This window comes from Micromesistius poutassou, assembly GCF_964030765.1.
Source record: "Micromesistius poutassou genome assembly, chromosome: 10".
Taxonomy (NCBI): domain Eukaryota; kingdom Metazoa; phylum Chordata; class Actinopteri; order Gadiformes; family Gadidae; genus Micromesistius; species Micromesistius poutassou.
This window is the reverse complement of record NC_140280.1, coordinates 9,886,081-9,903,005: the sequence shown is the minus strand read 5'-3', so window position 1 is coordinate 9,903,005 and position 16,925 is coordinate 9,886,081. Positions and strand designations below refer to the sequence as shown.

At 42.3% G+C, this 16,925-nt stretch overlaps 2 protein-coding genes across 2 annotated transcripts; both read right to left on the bottom strand.

The window, feature by feature from the left end:
• Positions 1–3,571: 3,571 nt before the first annotated feature.
• cUnh5orf15 (chromosome Un C5orf15 homolog) lies at positions 3,572–7,893 on the bottom strand (the record flags this gene model as incomplete). The annotated part of the gene is made up of 3 exons (XM_084473905.1): positions 3,572–3,815; positions 4,305–5,227; positions 7,773–7,893. The coding sequence occupies 3 exons, from the start codon at positions 7,891–7,893 to the stop codon at positions 3,681–3,683; spliced, it is 1,179 nt and encodes a 392-aa protein (XP_084330031.1). The 3' UTR covers positions 3,572–3,680.
• A 268-nt stretch (positions 7,894–8,161) lies between these two features.
• On the bottom strand, positions 8,162–16,698 carry vdac1 (voltage-dependent anion channel 1). The gene is made up of 9 exons (XM_084474719.1): positions 16,564–16,698; positions 14,743–14,812; positions 13,312–13,361; positions 12,694–12,846; positions 12,010–12,062; positions 11,314–11,541; positions 10,044–10,194; positions 9,622–9,679; positions 8,162–9,308 (listed from the first exon to the last, which is right to left on the bottom strand). Exons 2-9 carry the CDS (start codon positions 14,807–14,809, stop codon positions 9,217–9,219), a joined length of 852 nt encoding a protein of 283 aa, XP_084330845.1. The 5' UTR covers positions 14,810–14,812; positions 16,564–16,698; the 3' UTR covers positions 8,162–9,216.
• Between the last annotated feature and the right edge of the window lie 227 nt (positions 16,699–16,925).

Genomic DNA, 16,925 nt, shown 5'->3' with positions numbered 1-16,925 from the left:
GGGAACTGCTTTTCTACCAAATCACAGATATACAGTAAGAGTTTGGTTTCTTTTGTTTAGTTTGAGATAACTTGTCAACTGACCTCAGTATTTGTCATCAAGTAAGGTGGTCAACCTGGGACATCATTAACACCAGCATTAAACTTGTCCTTGTATTGAAAATGTTTTAATATCCAATATTATTGCAAGTGCGACACTAAAACACAGTTTTAGTGTTTAGTGTTTAATGTAAAACACGGTTTTAGTGTTTAGTGTAAACACGGTTTTAGTGTTTAGTGCTTTTTAGTGTTTAGCCTATAGTTAGACATCCCATTATGGTTGTGTAGACACAAACACATTCATTAAATTATAGTTTGCAAGCTTCAGTTTTGAAGTCAGCATATATCATTCTTTCTTCTGTCCATAGTGTATTTAATGTATAATAAGTTAAATCAAATAAACTAAAGGTTGCTTTAAACAAACAGAGCACTGACATATTTTGTGTAGTTGAGTATTCAGTTGATTAACAGGTTGAATTCAGGTAGGGAGCCACCCTAAAGTATGCATTATGCACTTTGAATGTTTCATCTTTATCTTTTTATATTGTCTGTTTTTATTAGTCTGTCATTCTGTCTATCATTGTCTGAGTCTGTATGTGTATAGCTTTGTGCTTATATGCTTTTTATGCTCCCAAGTGCAAGAAGACAAATTCCCCTTGGGGCAATAAAGGTTTTATCTTGCACTTAATCGTCAACGTTAACTTGTTTGACGATGATAACTATTTGACCTTTAGCCGTTCAGTAGCAATGATATGAAGGAAGCAATTATTTGTTGGTTTGCAATGTTTTGCTGAAACAAATCTGAACACATCTATCTACATTCAATGAAAATTGCCTTTCCTATTTTCCTATTTTAAAATAGCCTTCCTAGGCTACAATCTGTAAGTGTATATACCTGATAATGGGGGAGCAGCGATGTGAATGTTTTATTATCATGTATTCACAGTTTGTAGGCCTATGCCTGCCTATTATTTCACATTTTGATTGATGACCCAGGCATCTGTCTCGAGCTCAAATGAGGTAGCCTTCTCCCCATGCTCGCTGTGGGGAATGTTAATATTGAAAGACCCGCCATCTTTCCCCATTTGCCAATGTGGGGAAGAATGTGAGGAAAAATAAGCGATAACTCGTTTATTTTCGAGATAAACGTAACTGCACCGGCTAAGAAACACTATCACAAATCGGCTGATGTTATGTTTGTTGAGGCAAACGGCCATGTCGATGGTCGAAGGACTTATTTGTGTGTGTTTATTGCCACCTAGTGGTTCGATTAAATAGAGCATTGTTCAGTCCTCCAAATGAGTTTCGGTTTTATAACATTCCGTCTAAAGTGCTAATGTCGTAATGAGGATTTTATGAATAAATACTAGCATTCAACTTCATTAAGGAACAAAAAAATGACCAACCAATGCATCGGTTTCTTTTTGGTTCAGTCTGTTGTTCAGATTCAGACGTGAAGCTGCAGATGGTTCCTTCTTTTGATTCTATTTACTGGAGTTGATGTTGTAATGGACATTCCTTCTTTATCTATGGCCATTTGGACATAGCGTTAACTGTGGTCATAGTTTGTGTCCTCAATGCTAACATAACAAAATGTTTCATCCCGCTTTTCAACTGATTCCTGTTTTACACATTCAATTGATAACCACAAAAATAACCACAATCCGACAGCTCAACCCATGTTTTGCTTTATTCACAAAAAGAAGTTGTTCAGTTTCTACTGTTGATTTCAAAAAGCAGTGTGTCACACACCTACCCCCTCGTTCTCTACTATGTATTACTGTAGGACAGCACAGAGGGCTTGGGTCCCCCCAGAAAGTAGCACTCTCTGGGGTAGAACTTCTCACTCTACGACACGTTTGACATAAAGTGGCAGGCATTTAATGTGTATGCATATGCATATATATATATATATATATATATATATATATATATATATAATATTTACAAAGGAGATACGGCAATGAAGCAGAAGGCAGTAAATGATTGGGGGGGGGAAGGCGTGTGCTGATGATCTTGATCCATGTCTCTTCTCTGTGTGTGAGAAAGCGTTATGTTTCAGGGAGGGAGAGAAAAGAGATTTCCGAGTGTGGGAATCCGAGCTATGTATTTGAAAGATCCACAATGACTTATTTAGTTTCTGCCAAAGTCTAACATCAAAGACCAAGGGCCCAACCCTGGTGATTTGTGCACAGCGAACCTCAGCTCAATGGTGACCACGTACCGTAATAGAGGCGTTAAATAAAAGCATGAGGCTTTGAACCACCCGATGGCAGAGAATGTGTGAATGCTCAAACCCCTGACAGCAGAGAACGTGTGCATGAATTCAAGGAAAGGAAAATGGAAAAGGAACATTTTCATTGTTATATATGGTAATAAAAATGTAAATGATGGTATCTAGAGCCATAGCTTAGTGAATGTGAATCCTTCACAGAATGTATCTATATCCTTTGAGAAATCATGTTAAGATCTAGCTCATTATTTTTATTTCAGTAGCTGCTAGCTATTTTACATAGGGGTTTGCCTGCTTTCCTATTGAGCAGAGGAAAGTCCATGAACGATGGCACCTACACACTTCTAGTAAGATCCGACATTCACACGAAGGCAGAGGCTCCTCATTCCTACTATATTGAAAAGAAAACCTCCAAGCCAAATTTGCTCAGTTAAAGCAGCTAATGCTTTGGTAAATGCATTTTTTTAAGGTTGTCTGTTTCTATATTGTTACTGTAGATTCTTTGACGTGAACTTTGATCTAGTTTAAAAAGTATAGATGGACCTCTAGCTCTTTTGTGTCTGATCATAACCATTTCTTCACAGTTTAGCGTGATAATATCTATCTTAATTTTAGATGCACAAAAAGGTAATTCCTACTCCTGAAGAGAGTATTAAGCACAATAAGATCAAAGTAACACAACATAAAAAAGTTTAAGGCTCGTCCTCATTAACACATGAAAAACTTTTAATATATTGAATGACGTTCAATAACGTAAGTCATTCATTTACAAAAAAAAATGATCACTCGAAAACCAACCGAGTAACCAAAGCATTACAGACTTACAAAAGAAAAAGATCCTGCTCCAGTGTTTCCCATACATAGACCAATGTGTGGCATTAGTATACCCGTTACATCTCTCGTTGCTTCGGACAAGCGCCCCCACCCCCCGTCAACAACTCCGCCAGCCCGTACCAACCCTCCCCCCCTTCCCGTCCCATAATGTAAGCATTATAAGATAGAGAGACAGAGACTAAACCGGCCAAAAACCAAAAGTTGCCAACCCTGCAGGGGGGCACCACACATTGCTACCTGGTCTGTGGGAAACACTGTGCTCTGTGCAGATGATTGAAATCCATTGTTGTTAACATCTTACACCTCTCTCCACCCTATATCCTGTAGCGCTCCCTAGCTCCAAGAGTCCCTCTCCAAAGCATAGAGAAAATGCACACACACACACACACACACACACACACACACACACACACACACACACACACACACACACACACACACACACACACACACACACACACACACACACACACACACACACACACAAAAGCCTAAAGCATTGTGAGCTACCTAGCGGGAAGGCTAACCGGCTTTGTTCAGTCTATAGCTGCAGCTCCACGACTTAAAGCGCTGGATCAAAAGATGTAGTCCTGTGTCATCTTGAGGGAGGGCATGGCCTCGTTGACATTCTGGTCCAACCGGTGGTACTCTACCGCGTTGCGGGAGCACAAGCTGTCCCTCCAGCGTCGACTCTGGGCCAAGAGTAGGATCTGAGGGAGAAGGGCGTCATTCATTTTGTTGTGTGGTTAAGTAGTGGCACAGTAGACACTAGGGCTGCAAACGGATACTCTGGAAAATTTGGATTTGTTAAGCAAACCATTAACGATTCCAGAAATATTGAAATCAAAAATCGTTTATACAATTTGTATTATGTTGAGGATATATAAACAGAACTAGTTGAAATATGCTTTTTTCTGCAGACAATGCATGGGGTTGCATGAGCCAACTCGCCGAATGCAAAATTTTCCTTGAGCATGCTATAAATATATATATATATATATATATATATAAAAATAACAGCCATATATCAGTATCGCCCCCCCGACTATTGGTCAGGCCATGGCCATTATACCACGTTTTGTTGATTTACTTTGATCAGGAGTTGTTGCGCCCCCTGTGGTTGAAGTCAGTGTCTTTCCCCCCTTGACTTCCATTATAAACATGGCTGCCTGTCCTCCCCATCCGTCCCCATATCTTACCTTTCTCTTGTTGTGGTAGGTTATGTAGACAATGGCCACCAGGAAGGCCAGGATCACCAGGTGGAAGAAGAAGTGGGAGTCCTGGTCCTCCGTGCTGTACAGGTCCGTGGCCTTGTAGTGTGGCTCCGGCTCAGGCGCCCACTTCTCCTGCAGGCTGACGCCCGCCAGGTCCTTGCTCGGGTCGTCGGGCACTTCTGTGTTGAGGTCGCTGGTGTCACCCAGGAGGGGGCCTATGAAGTCATTCTCCTCCTCGTCCACGTCGTCGTCGTCCTCGTCCTCATCTCTGTAGTCATCGGGGCCGTTGGTGAAGCGGGGTTCTGCCACGTCACCAAGGGTCTGGAACACCTGGGGGGCGGTGTTCTGCTCCGTGGGGGAGGGGCCGTCTGTGGAGGGCTGAGGCTCCGTGGAGGGGGCCGGGGGCTGCTTTTGGGTGGTGGGCTCAGCGGGTTTGGGAGTGGCGGTTTTGGGAGCGGTGGTGGCAGCGGTGGTGGTGGTGGTGGGGGGGGTGGTGGTAGTGGTGATGGGAGGAACCGCTGGAGCACTTGCGTTTCGGCCAATCGCGGCGTCCGCAACAGGGAGGTTTTTGGAAGGCTCCGGTGCCGTTTTCAGCACTTCATCCGTATCGGTCCCTGATTTATGGCCAGCTGACTCATCGATCACCACCGGGTGAGTCTCGGGTGTCTTGACTGTGATCGGATCGGCTTGGTTTTGTTTGAGGGACGTGGTCAGATTATGGACATCCAGCGTAGAGGAACCAATCTGACCAGACATGGCTGTTGCAGCAGACGTACCCTGGCTCAGGGAGGTTAGCACGGGGCCGGCGTTGGCTGTCGTCTGTCCCGCCTCGGGTTCCGGTTCCTTTGCACCACCGGCGGCTGGTGTCAGATCATCAGGGGTGGGATTTGACCCAAGAAGGACAGTTTCTATCGTAAAAGAAAAGGGGTAAAAAATATTATGACACCATCTCATGGCATAATCATAGCCTTCATCATCATCATCATCATCACTTTCTCCCTCTTGGCACACTAGTGGACTTGGGGTGCTCGTGAATCGGGTCATCATTCAGTATCTAACAGTTTGAGCCAACTCGAGGTAACATGCCAAATGTTGCGCAGTCATTTCAATACAGAGGCTGAATTGTTGTCATTAAAGATGGTTAGTTTAAGGGTGTGCATGAATGTTGGGAACCTTGCATCATCACGGCTTCTAGACACCATAATGTGCCCCTCTCTTTGCAAGGGCTCAAACCTGTGTAAGGCCCAAACCAAGCTCTGTACATAGTACAAAGTTTAGTAGATTATGCCCCAGACAGAACAACTGTAGTGTTTTTCATTTGAGAGTGTTACACAAGGAAAGGCCTAAATTGTTTAGCAGGAGAAAAGGTAGGACATAAAAAAACGACATCAACCTTTTACACACAAAGAACCCATACCCCATATCCGCAACTCCAGTCCTCCCAAGTCTGTCAGACTCAAATAATAAATACTATTACCAAGAAGAGTCAGGATGATCGATCATAATACGTGTATGACTGGTGATGGTTGACCAATATGGGACAGCAAACACAGGATAGTTGAAGCGCTGAGAAACAGGTTTCCCCATTAGAACAAAGGTATCATTCATACACATGGGCCCCGGGAAGCCAGCATAAACACTTGGTAAACAGGGCAGCTTTGTGGAACCAACGGCTGCAAACGTCTCTACAGGAATTTGCCATGAAATCCTGCTCGGTCCAATCTAGGTTCCTCAGCCAATAAACTAGATAGTTTTCACTTGAACAACATTTTTAAAAGCAAAATTACATTATTTGTATTATTTGTTTCCCTCCAATTGTTTTGTAATGTTATGCATTGGCTGCCAGTTGGACGGCTTTTGAAGAGATCAGTCACTCATAAATAACGTCACGCCATGACTCACAAAAAAACGGAATGTCATGTTAATTCACTGACTGAGGAATGCCGTCCTGGTGAACTGGCTCCAGCTGGTTTGAGGAAGGCCTGCCCAAGTCGTCAAGTAATTAGATCATAAATATTAAATTTTTCTCTATGTGTATCAGACCTCAACTTTAACGGTTGCCCGCTTGCCTGGGGCAGGTGAACTCTGTGATCGGGCAACTTAAATGTGACATGTAGTTGCCCGTTTGGGCAAGTGATTTTATTTTTATTTTTAAATACACTAAATATGCCTACAAAATAGAATCCTCCTCCTCCTATATCCTCCTATATTTGGGCAAGTATGTTTTGCTATTGGGCAAGTAAAACTTAACAGCCTAATGTCAAGGCCTGTGTATATTTCACTGTCAATCACAACAGAGGTAAATATTCCTTCCACCTTCCTGGATTAGCTGGGACAGTTGTCCCTTTGTAACTGAAGAGAGCAGACCTGTTAGCCTGGCACCGCCCACCTACGTACTTCCGCTGAATTTTCATTTCCCTTCAGCAAATGAAATGAAGTAAGAGAGTTTGGTAGGACCAGGCTACTGAACTGTGTGGATGGAGCACAATGACGACTCAACACCACTGAAACAGTCGTTTTCTAGATATAATTTAGTAGATTTATTGACGGTTCATGTTAAAAATAGGTAAATAATGCAACATATTCAAAGATGGTAGGTTTCGCCACAGTTACACAACATGAAGCAATTTGCAATGGTTATATTCTCATTATCAGTTTGAGTTTTGGTGTACATAGGCTAGGGATATTTCAATCTTCCCAAAGTCTGAACAAATTCATATTGTCTATTCAAAGATTACAATCTTCAAATATAGTTTTCATTTTAGAAAAAAAATTGCTAAGCCAACCAAATAATAAACCACTTTCACAAGTAAACAACCTCTCTATGTCCGACATGTGATGTGGAATTGGGATGTCAAAGGCAAAGTGTAAATTATATATATATATATATATATATATATATATATATAATTATTATTATTATTATGTATAATTATATATAATTATATATTAAATATACACAGACGTCACAACAGGTTAAGGGCAACAATCAAAGTCATCAACATCAAACTGTGACAATGCTGAAACTATTAGGACTACTCCGCTCTCCTTTTCCCACAGAATGACTTGAGATAACGATCGACCACCTCAAAGGGTTTGAATCAGATGTGCAGTCATTAACCTGACAGTGGGTGCTCCTTAGAGGCTGTAATATACGACCGACCAGGTCATAACGCCCCTAGAGCGATGACGTCACAGCCGCGGGCAGAGTCCGTCAGTCAGTCGTTTGGCTACAGAGCTAACTTCTCGTCCCTATGACTTCACCCGCTTACAAGCACACCAACCTGGTTTATGTATCAAATAGTCAAAGTATTTACATTGACTGTCATCACGTCTCACCTGGCAGGCATTAGCTTGGTAACTATACACTTTGGTAGCATTGCATAATATTAGCTATAATAATAGCAACATCGAGATTGTGGATCGGGTTTAAATGGAGAAAAGTGATCTTACCGTCAGTGGAACTGTTGAAGGGGGCCGATAGAGAACATTGAGTGAACAGTTGTAGAATAATACAAATAGAAAGAGCGTATAGGCTTCTCCTGCCGAGTACAGTCTTCCTGCACGTCGCCATCTTGGTGCGTAATGACTGAGGGCGTGGCCGAGGGGCTGGAGCTGCGCGAGGACGTGGAGGTGGGCAGCAGTGACGTGTTAAACCATCAGATGACATCAGCCTCTACCAAGGCATTTTCTCCATTGTGACCAACTTAGTACACTTAAAGCAAACATGTATGTTTTTCAACAAGTTACTTCAAAAATTGCTTTCACTTTCATTCCTGAAGACCAAGAAGAAGACCAAAATGATGAGCTATGATAGAAGAAATTTAACATTACAAGGAAAAGCTGGTTCAAGATGATCTTTATTAAAGTCAGGGAGTAACAATACTGTCAGGTTCACCAGGCTTTGTTCAAACAACCACATTTGGAAGACTATCTTTTCATATCAGGTTGTTTCTTCATTCTGATTACAGTGTTCCTCTGAGGCTCTGAATAGTACCGAACTGAGGACCGCTTCCCTCGGTTAGACCAGGAACTACTGACAGGACTTTGCCTTTGTAAATATAAGCAGATTATGGTTAAAATATGTAAAGTCCAGTGGTAAAATAAAATTGTTTTTACTATATTTAACAAGGACATGATTCACACCAAATGCACAGACATAAGACAGAGTGAAACAAATAACACAGAATGTACACAACAGGTTGAAGAAGAGCTAAACAGCAGTTGCTTAGATTAAAATAATGACTATCACTTCTCCTGTTATAAATTACTCTAGGACACACTTCCCTCAGTCTGGACATAACTAGAACATAGGACAATTCTCTACTGTATAGTGTGGGACTACTGGCCAGACATGGAATGTGGCCGAACACTGAATGCTTTGACTTCACGGTGGCATCTGGAGGAAAGCAACAGCACCATCTACTGTAGATATGAAACGTTTCAGTTCCAGCTTTTTGCAATAGGTCCATAGTGTGATTCTGTACCAGTCATTTTATTTGTATCCACTTAAATTTAAAAAAGGAGGAACAAATAGTAAAGCATTGAGCATGATTGTAGTGGAATGAAAATTGGTCACAGGCACATTTCTACACACTTTAGAATTCCCTGTTCCCTTTTACAAATCTAAAATTCTAATTCCAGTCCCGTTGTAATCCTTCACGGGCCCCGTGTTCAAAATATATTCTCTTAAAGTGTTCCAGTTAAGAGCCAGTGTGCTAGATCATGACTGGAACAGTATGATTATAGTGATGGTGCCTTGCTTCAACTTGAGCACATCTAGGGAGCAACAGGGGTGGGGGGGGGGGGGGTGACGGTTAGCTATAGTCAATCAAAGGATCCAGGCTTTGGATTGGTGGGATGGTGTGTAGGCAGGTCAGAGGGGCTTTGTCTTCTACTATGCCTGGAACTCCAGGCCAAGGCCGATCTTATGGCCCCCGGCGTTGATGTTCTTCCCGTCCAGGAGAGCAGAGAGGGTCAGCTTGATGCCTGCAGCACAGAGGAGAACAACCTCAGAGGAGGTCCAACATGGAATACCTCGCTAAGAGATGGCCAGAGCATAGATGCTGCAAGTTCACGTGTACCATTTGATTCATTTACTTTTTGACTTTTTTTTTTTATTTGGTTTGTTTCAGATGGATCACACCCAATTGTATTTGCGATCTCCAACCCATCCCTTCAACTTTCTTGCGTAACCCAGTTACCGTAATGGTGTTGGTGGTCGTAATTCATTTTTACACCACGCATTGTCAGATAATATTTTGGTTCATAACCCTTCATGATGCCATTTGTAGACCCTTACCTGGCTTCAGAGTCTGTGTGTAGCCCAGGCCCACCAGACTAGAGTTGTTCACTTTAGCCTGCGAAGGAAGGAGATTATATTAAAACATTATTTCAATTTGGACAAGAAATGATGGGTCAAGAAAACATTAACTCACACTCAACTTCAAAATAAAGAAACCAATATTAAATCTAAAACATAATTTAAAATAATGATTGATTATAGAATTCATAATTATACAGTTAAAAGAGCATTTCTCATTCTGCCAATAAATGTCTCATCCCTTTTGTATCCACACGGGTCCGCCAAAGCCCAAGTACATTTTATTTATATTATAACCTTGACTACAATGCAATCTGAATACCATGGTTAAAGTATTGGGAAGGGCTGTAGAAGTGATAAAGCTCACCATATGGTGACAAAACAACAAAAGGATCACTCACAGAGAAGGCTGCGTCGGCATCAATCTGGTACTTGGCGGCGATGCCGAAGCGGGTGTTGCTATTCCCGGCGGTCCAGGCCAGGTTGACGGCTGTCTCCAGCTGATTGTTGACCTTCTGGTAGATGGAGCCGCCGAACTCAGTGCCGTCGTTCCTGAGGGAGAGGAGAGGAAGAGGCATATCTGGTATTCAAGAACTCGTGAAGATGGTTTGATCTTTCTAGGGAATTTGATACAATGTTGTGCACAGATGTGTCCTGAGAGTCCTGCATAAAGCATACATCCAGCCGAGGTTCTTTATAGAGAAGAGGTCATTTGAGGTGACGTTGGATCTTTTAAAACAAAACATTTAATCGTCATCAGTTCTTGACCTAAATATATTTAGCATATTTTATGCCAACTTTGTCTTTTCTTTTTTTCAAGTGAAAACATCCCATCAATATATATTCTTTAACAAGACCTTCTGCTTCGTGACATTGAATGGCTTCCTAAGCATCAGTGTTCAATTCCCAATCCAGTTTGGAGTCAACATCTGATACTTAATCTGACCACCGACGTAAAGAGGGCAGGTTCCAGGAGCCCAGCAGGGTGTAAATCACCCTCAGCTCAATGTTTTCAACACTCCAACCCTTTCTCTCGTAGAGCTCTACCCCCGCAACCATGCTGACCTGTCCGTCACTCTCCTAACCCAGGGCGACACGAAGGTAAATCTAATCACTGTGGTTCTAAAAAGGGAATGAGTGGCTGGGACGCAGTCAGACAGTTAACTATTCATCAGACAGACACGGGTTAGCTGAAGGATAAAGCTCAGAGGCTTCCGTCTGGTTAAGGTCTGAGGTGTTTTATTTTTTCCTTTCAGTGTGGCCAAGGATGGCATCAAGGATAGGTTCTAGCTTGTGGTGGAATGGGGAGGTCCTTTGTTTGCGTGCACAAACCAAAAGTTTTTTTTTTTTTAGCATAATCAAAATCTATTTTGAACAAACTAGCTGTCATCCCAATAAATAACATCCTGTACTGTAGTACAGAAACTGCCGTTCATGATTCACGAATCATCACCTCTGGCACCCACTTTTTTCTGACAAAGTGATTACTAATCCATCTCAATAGTTTCTTCTGGCTTAGATGACTGATGACTTCAATTACATTCAAATGGAAATAATTAACAAATCTGGCCCAAATAAAAATAACTCAAAAAAAAAAAAATATATATATATATATAGATATATATATAGATATATATTTAGGGTCATCAGCTCCTGCAAAAGATGCCTTACACATTTGTGTGCAGCTGGAACTCCTCGGTCTTGTATCCCACGGCAAAGTTGCTCTGGGTGACACGGTTGCGGCCGGCCTCAAAGGTCATCTGGTAGCCCGCCAGCCAGCCCTCGAATCCCACCACCGCCGCACCGTGGACTGCCGTGCCGTTGATGTCATAGTCCACGTCGCAGCCGACGTTAACGTGCTCCCGCTTGTAAGCAGACTTGATCTTGCCACTCTTCTTGCTGAGGGAGAGGAAAGAGAGAAAGAGGTGAGTGACAGAGAGAGAGGTAAGTAGGCACTTTGCATAAGAGTGTCCATAGTGATGGGAAAAGAACAGTTCACTAAGTAAATCATCGATACAAAACCATCAAACAGACTTGCTTCAGGAAACGATAATCTTTACAAAAATCTCGCAATCTTTTCTTAGAGGAAACTGTCAAGGACAACGTTGGGGAGATCATTTGTTGTAAACGGTCCCTTTAATATGCTTATAGTAATAGAATATCAATAGCACAAAGTGTACTTCGTTACATGCAGCTTCCTGCCTGTTCAGATAATGAGACAAGTCCTGTAGGATCAGTTATTGGCTCTAGAAATGTCAAGCCGGCACAGAGGAGGTACCCAGGGTTCTTCCTACTAGATATCCCACCAAACTAAACAAATGCATTAACAAATGTAATTTTTCAACCACAAGTGCCTGCTGTACTTACCCAGTGTTGGGCGAGAAGGAGGAGTCAAATGTCAGCTTAAGCCCCTTAGCAAGCTGTGCACAAAGAGAAGAACAAAAGCTGGCATGAAGTCTCAACCGATTACTTGACAAATACAATATCCAAGTTAACTCACAAAGTAACAGTGTGAACTACAGCTGCCTTCGGCACATGATTACACAGTGAGCCTCTTATTAGTAAAAGCATACTTTAATTTGTAATACCTGCTTGTGGGTTAGGGTGTTAAATCAAAAGGTCTGGAAGCTTTTTCATAATTGAAAATATTGAAGGTTGAGTATAATTGCTCAGTTAGTGTCCAAAACAAAAAACTGTTGCGATACAACAGCACACCTTCATGTTATCCTACAACCTACAGTATATACCAAATTGCAATTAAACATTCACTTGTAGCGCCAATTGCTATCGAGATTAATGATCAATCCATATAATAGTGATAATTATAAGTCTATGATGGTAGTTTAACACTATGGATGTTTTAAGAACACTTGTTTATAGTAAGCATTAATGAGCAGGCATAAGCATTCAAATTTCAAATATAATTTGAATATTAAAAATAAAGAATTATTATATATACTAATTAGATTCTAGAGGAAGATGAACAGCTCTTATTCATAAACCATCCATGTGTAGTCATCAGCAGCATGGCTGAACAGGACAGCGTCTCACCTGGTCCTCCAGGGTGATCTCAGTGCCCAGGGTGTTGTCCGTGTTCCACTTCTCTGTGAGGGTCAGGCCGTGCTCTGACCACTTGTACTTGGTCTCCAGGGAACCGGACACCTTGCTGGTCTCCGTGTTGGCAGAGCCGGTGCTGTTGAACTCCTACCAGGGGGCAGAGAGGCAGTGTGTAGGGGGTGGAAAGACGTGTGGTCAATAGTCACATTTTTCAGCAAAACGTGCAATGCATATACATCAATCATCTTTTTTGTTACTGACAATTAGCTGTCCTTCTATTCATGTATCCAATATGTTCAACATATTCTCTAAACATATATATATATAAAAAATACCTTACATACCTATGCAAATAATAGGACATATTTGGATAGCAAAAGCAAAAAATATTTCTCCCATTTATAGAAATTACGGGAAGAAAAAGAATCCAGAGAGATTAACAAAACTGTGTGGGCTCATTAGGACCTGTGGCATGAATGGATGTAGTCAGATAAGCGGCCACTTCACTACGTGTCCGACAGCACTCTAAACTCAAGGGCCCCTTGGAGGGTTGAGAGGAAGCTGGCAGGAGTGTGGACTAGTAATGTGAAACCACTCTGGAGAGACACTCACCAGTCCATTCTCAGACTTCGTCTTCAAGTCCAGCTTGATGAGACCAAAGCCTGAACAAAATAGAGGAAGAAGATTAAATCCTATCTCTGAAAACCTTAATACATTAACAATACAGTGGAAGACACCAAACAATGATGAAGTGGCCAGGCATTGAAAGTTGGCTGGAGCACCTTTAGAGCATCCCTCCTCTCTACAAGGTGTATGCTACAATTATACCTAAACACTGCTGCATGGCTTCTCAGATCCTCATCTCCCTACATACAATCTCTACACATAAGTCACTAAGGTGGTGCAAGATATTGAACATGTACATAGAAGAACCATTTCAAGTAAGTACATGTACTAGAAATGGTAGAACAATGCGCACACTGCCTTGTTATACCCCCAGTCAACTCAGTAGTCCTAGGATATTTGGAGTGCAGTGTGTCTTTAGAAAATTACCCAGTTTGTGGAATGACATTGATTTAGATCTGTCCACCGTTCTTCTAGAGCTACGCTTGGGATAAAGTCAAAGTCAAAATGGGGGCTTAAAGGCTTATCTCAAAAAACACACAAAGCATATATGTATGTAAGTTGTACATCTCACAACCCTTTTTGATGGAAGAGCTACATTATAATACGAATATTGTCCAGCTTATCTATGAAATTAGGTGTTAAAGACTTATTTTGGAAGGGTCTCACTGCATATGCTTATGGATCATATAAGCGTATTTAATGCTGTTTTTTGCATTTTTTTCCCCAAAACATCTAATTTCTATGACCGCAAATGAATAGTGAGCGTGCCACCATGGAAAACTAAATCCTGGGGAGAACCATAGAACATTAAATTAATATTTAATTATTATTATTACAACCAGTGAGTTCAGAGTGCGTCTCTGTTGGTCTTGCAGATTTTTATACTGGACAGCAGGTGTCATACCGAGGTATTCAAATAATGTTCTAATATTAAAATAAAATACTAAAGAGGATAATTCATTCCATGTCAATGACCATTCTGATAACATCGTTTCTATGGTTAGCTACCCTGAAGGGCTCGAGTTTTCGGATTGAGGGATGTCCTGCTCCTTTACATATGTACTTATCATCCCTGGGATACCCGGATGAAATGTAACCTAACCTTCCACCTGCCGTTTCGTATTTAAGCATTAAAATACTGACTGGAGATTCCTTTAGAACAGTTCCAGTACATGTTTAGGAAAGTTCACTTGATAACCAACATGTATGAGTGACCAAAAACGGGCCTTGACTAGGAAATAAAACAGCAAACTCCCAATGGGTTTATGTGGTTAAGCACAGCAGTGCATATTTCACAAACATGACCCAAGAACATCCGCTTTACTGACTTCGCAACTTGCCAGATGAATTGTCGTAATTTGACCATGAATATCACAATAACTGCAGTCCGAGTGAATGTGGCCCATGGGCACTCACCATATCCCTTAGTGAAAACATCCTTGGCGGACTTTCCAAGGTCAACGTAGGTAGGAGGTACGGCCATTATCTGCAAACAGAGGATAGGTTGAGAGAAGTCGGGTGTGGACATGTGTTAGTAAGCAAAGCAGAGATAGAGATAAATCACTGGAATAAACAGCTGCGATTTTTCCCTTTAAAATGGATAACATAAATTATAGTCCTGGTACTGGTAGGCCAGGGCTTCAGTACAGCAAGACTCAATCGTGACACAGCAGCTAGGGGAAGAAAAGGTAGTCATAGCAACAGACTGACAGATTCAATGAGACAGGGCAAAGGGCAGTGTCTGTGAAAGAGAAAGGTTCTAGCACTGACTGCATAGTGTCTACACAAACATACACAACACCCTTGTATGCATTTACAGATTCCGATCTATCAATGTCTATTGCTAATGTTTTAGCAATTCATGAAAAGATCCTTCATATCACTTTTAGTTTAACCTTGACCGTACTGATTGGTTGTGAAATACATTTATATTTCCTTATAAAGTCGACGTCAGATAGTTTTCAATTGAACACACCTATCAGGACCATGCGGTGAATTAACCCTTTTGTCTGCTAAGCTTTGTCTATAGACCATCGATAACATTGGAATTCTTGGTGCAAGAGTTGGCTTTTTAAAACCTCAAACGTATATGTGTTTAATACAAATATTTGGCGAAAAAGATAAAGCATCCCATACGTATCATATTGCATGTTATCTACATGAAATATAGTAATAAGGATTAGAAATGTCTATACAAAACTGTCCAGGAGTGTTTCGTCTGAAAGTGCACCATTGCGGGCCCAGGACTTTCCACCTAAACAGATGGTTTCTACTGGTATTTAAACCAAACTGTTTAGCTTTTGGACCGTTCGCCTTTTTGTTCCTCGTGTAAACATGGATACACACTCGCTCAAATAGCCAAATCACTCGTCCATTCTGCTGCCTTTGCGTCAGAAACATCGTCCAGCAAACCTTCACTGAGCGCCGATAGCTGAACTAACGTGAGGCCTTTCTGTGGCGAGATGCTGACATTTCACACAGGTCTGGAACAAAGTACTTTCATAAGCAGTGTTTGAAGTGGGCTTCATTGTAGTTTATTTTAAAGATGACCAACGTGTAGACCTACCCTTCACAAGATCCTAAACTAGCTCAATGTTCAAATTAAACTGAGGCTTGATGCAAAAGTTTAGACCCAACATTAACCTTCAATAACCCTTGGTGTGGAGTAACCGGTGTAACCAGTGCTGAACGTGATGAACCATAACGTTCAGCCAACAAACTGAACTCAAATAAGGTGACTGAGTATTCGTTTAGTTAATTTGGTGGACACTCCTCCATCGTGGGAGGAACATACGATCACCTCCCGGTTCATGGAGCCCAGAAGGCAGGAGACGAGTCAAGGTGGCATCCTGGCTGCTAGCATAGCCGGCTAAAGATTAGAGTTGGCAAGCTGCAAAGGCCAGAGCTAGAGGTGTAAGGTGAGCACAACGCGACAACACATCGTGTGTGGGTTGACTATACCAACGGGGAAACAGAGCCGTCTCAATATCACAGGTGAACCAACCGGGTGAACTAAACGACCGCACTCGAGGATGTAGCTCACAGGCTAACGTCAGTGTGTGAACTAGCGGCGGGCCTCGAGCATCCCTCCCCTCCCTTCCCGCCCTGCTGCTGCATCCCGCTGAGCAGCGCGTGACAGAGCGGCGGCACGCCACGCGGACAAACCTCATCGTATTGTCAGTTAGCTTTACACATTTGCCCCTAGAAAAATGAAACCAATGTGGCGTTCACACATACCTCTGTCAGTGGTTTCCGAACCTGTCCGAGGGGGAGCTTGTCAACTGCACGAAGGGAGGAGTAAAAGAAGGTATCGTAGCGTCACACACACACACACAAGATGTCACGCCAGCCAAGAAAGAAGCGCCGGTCAGCCACGCCCTCTTGAGTCATCTCATTGTGCGCAGGCGCAGTTGACTCGGGGCTTCGGTTGCGACATCACGCGAAGCCGTGGAGCGATGCATCAGCAGCTGACCTGAGAACAGCATCTCAACCGGTCCGGCAGCCGTTATCAGGTTGCGGGTTCCCGAGCACACATTGCCATTGCATATTGGTGGCTTGCAAAAGGGCTGCACACACGGAATGATTAGAACTGGCCTACT

What these genes read in the sequence shown, in the direction of transcription:
- vdac1 (XM_084474719.1), bottom strand. Translation starts at nt 14,809, where the DNA reads ATGGCCGTACCTCCTACCTACGTTGACCTTGGAAAGTCCGCCAAGGAT. An exon ending in TCCTTCTCGCCCAACACTGG is followed by an intron (nt 11,542 to 12,009) that starts GTAAGTACAGCA and finishes CCTCTCCCTCAG; the next exon opens with CAAGAAGAGTGGCAAGATCA. An exon ending in CACACAGACTCTGAAGCCAG is followed by an intron (nt 9,309 to 9,621) that starts GTAAGGGTCTAC and finishes TCTGTGCTGCAG; the next exon opens with GCATCAAGCTGACCCTCTCT.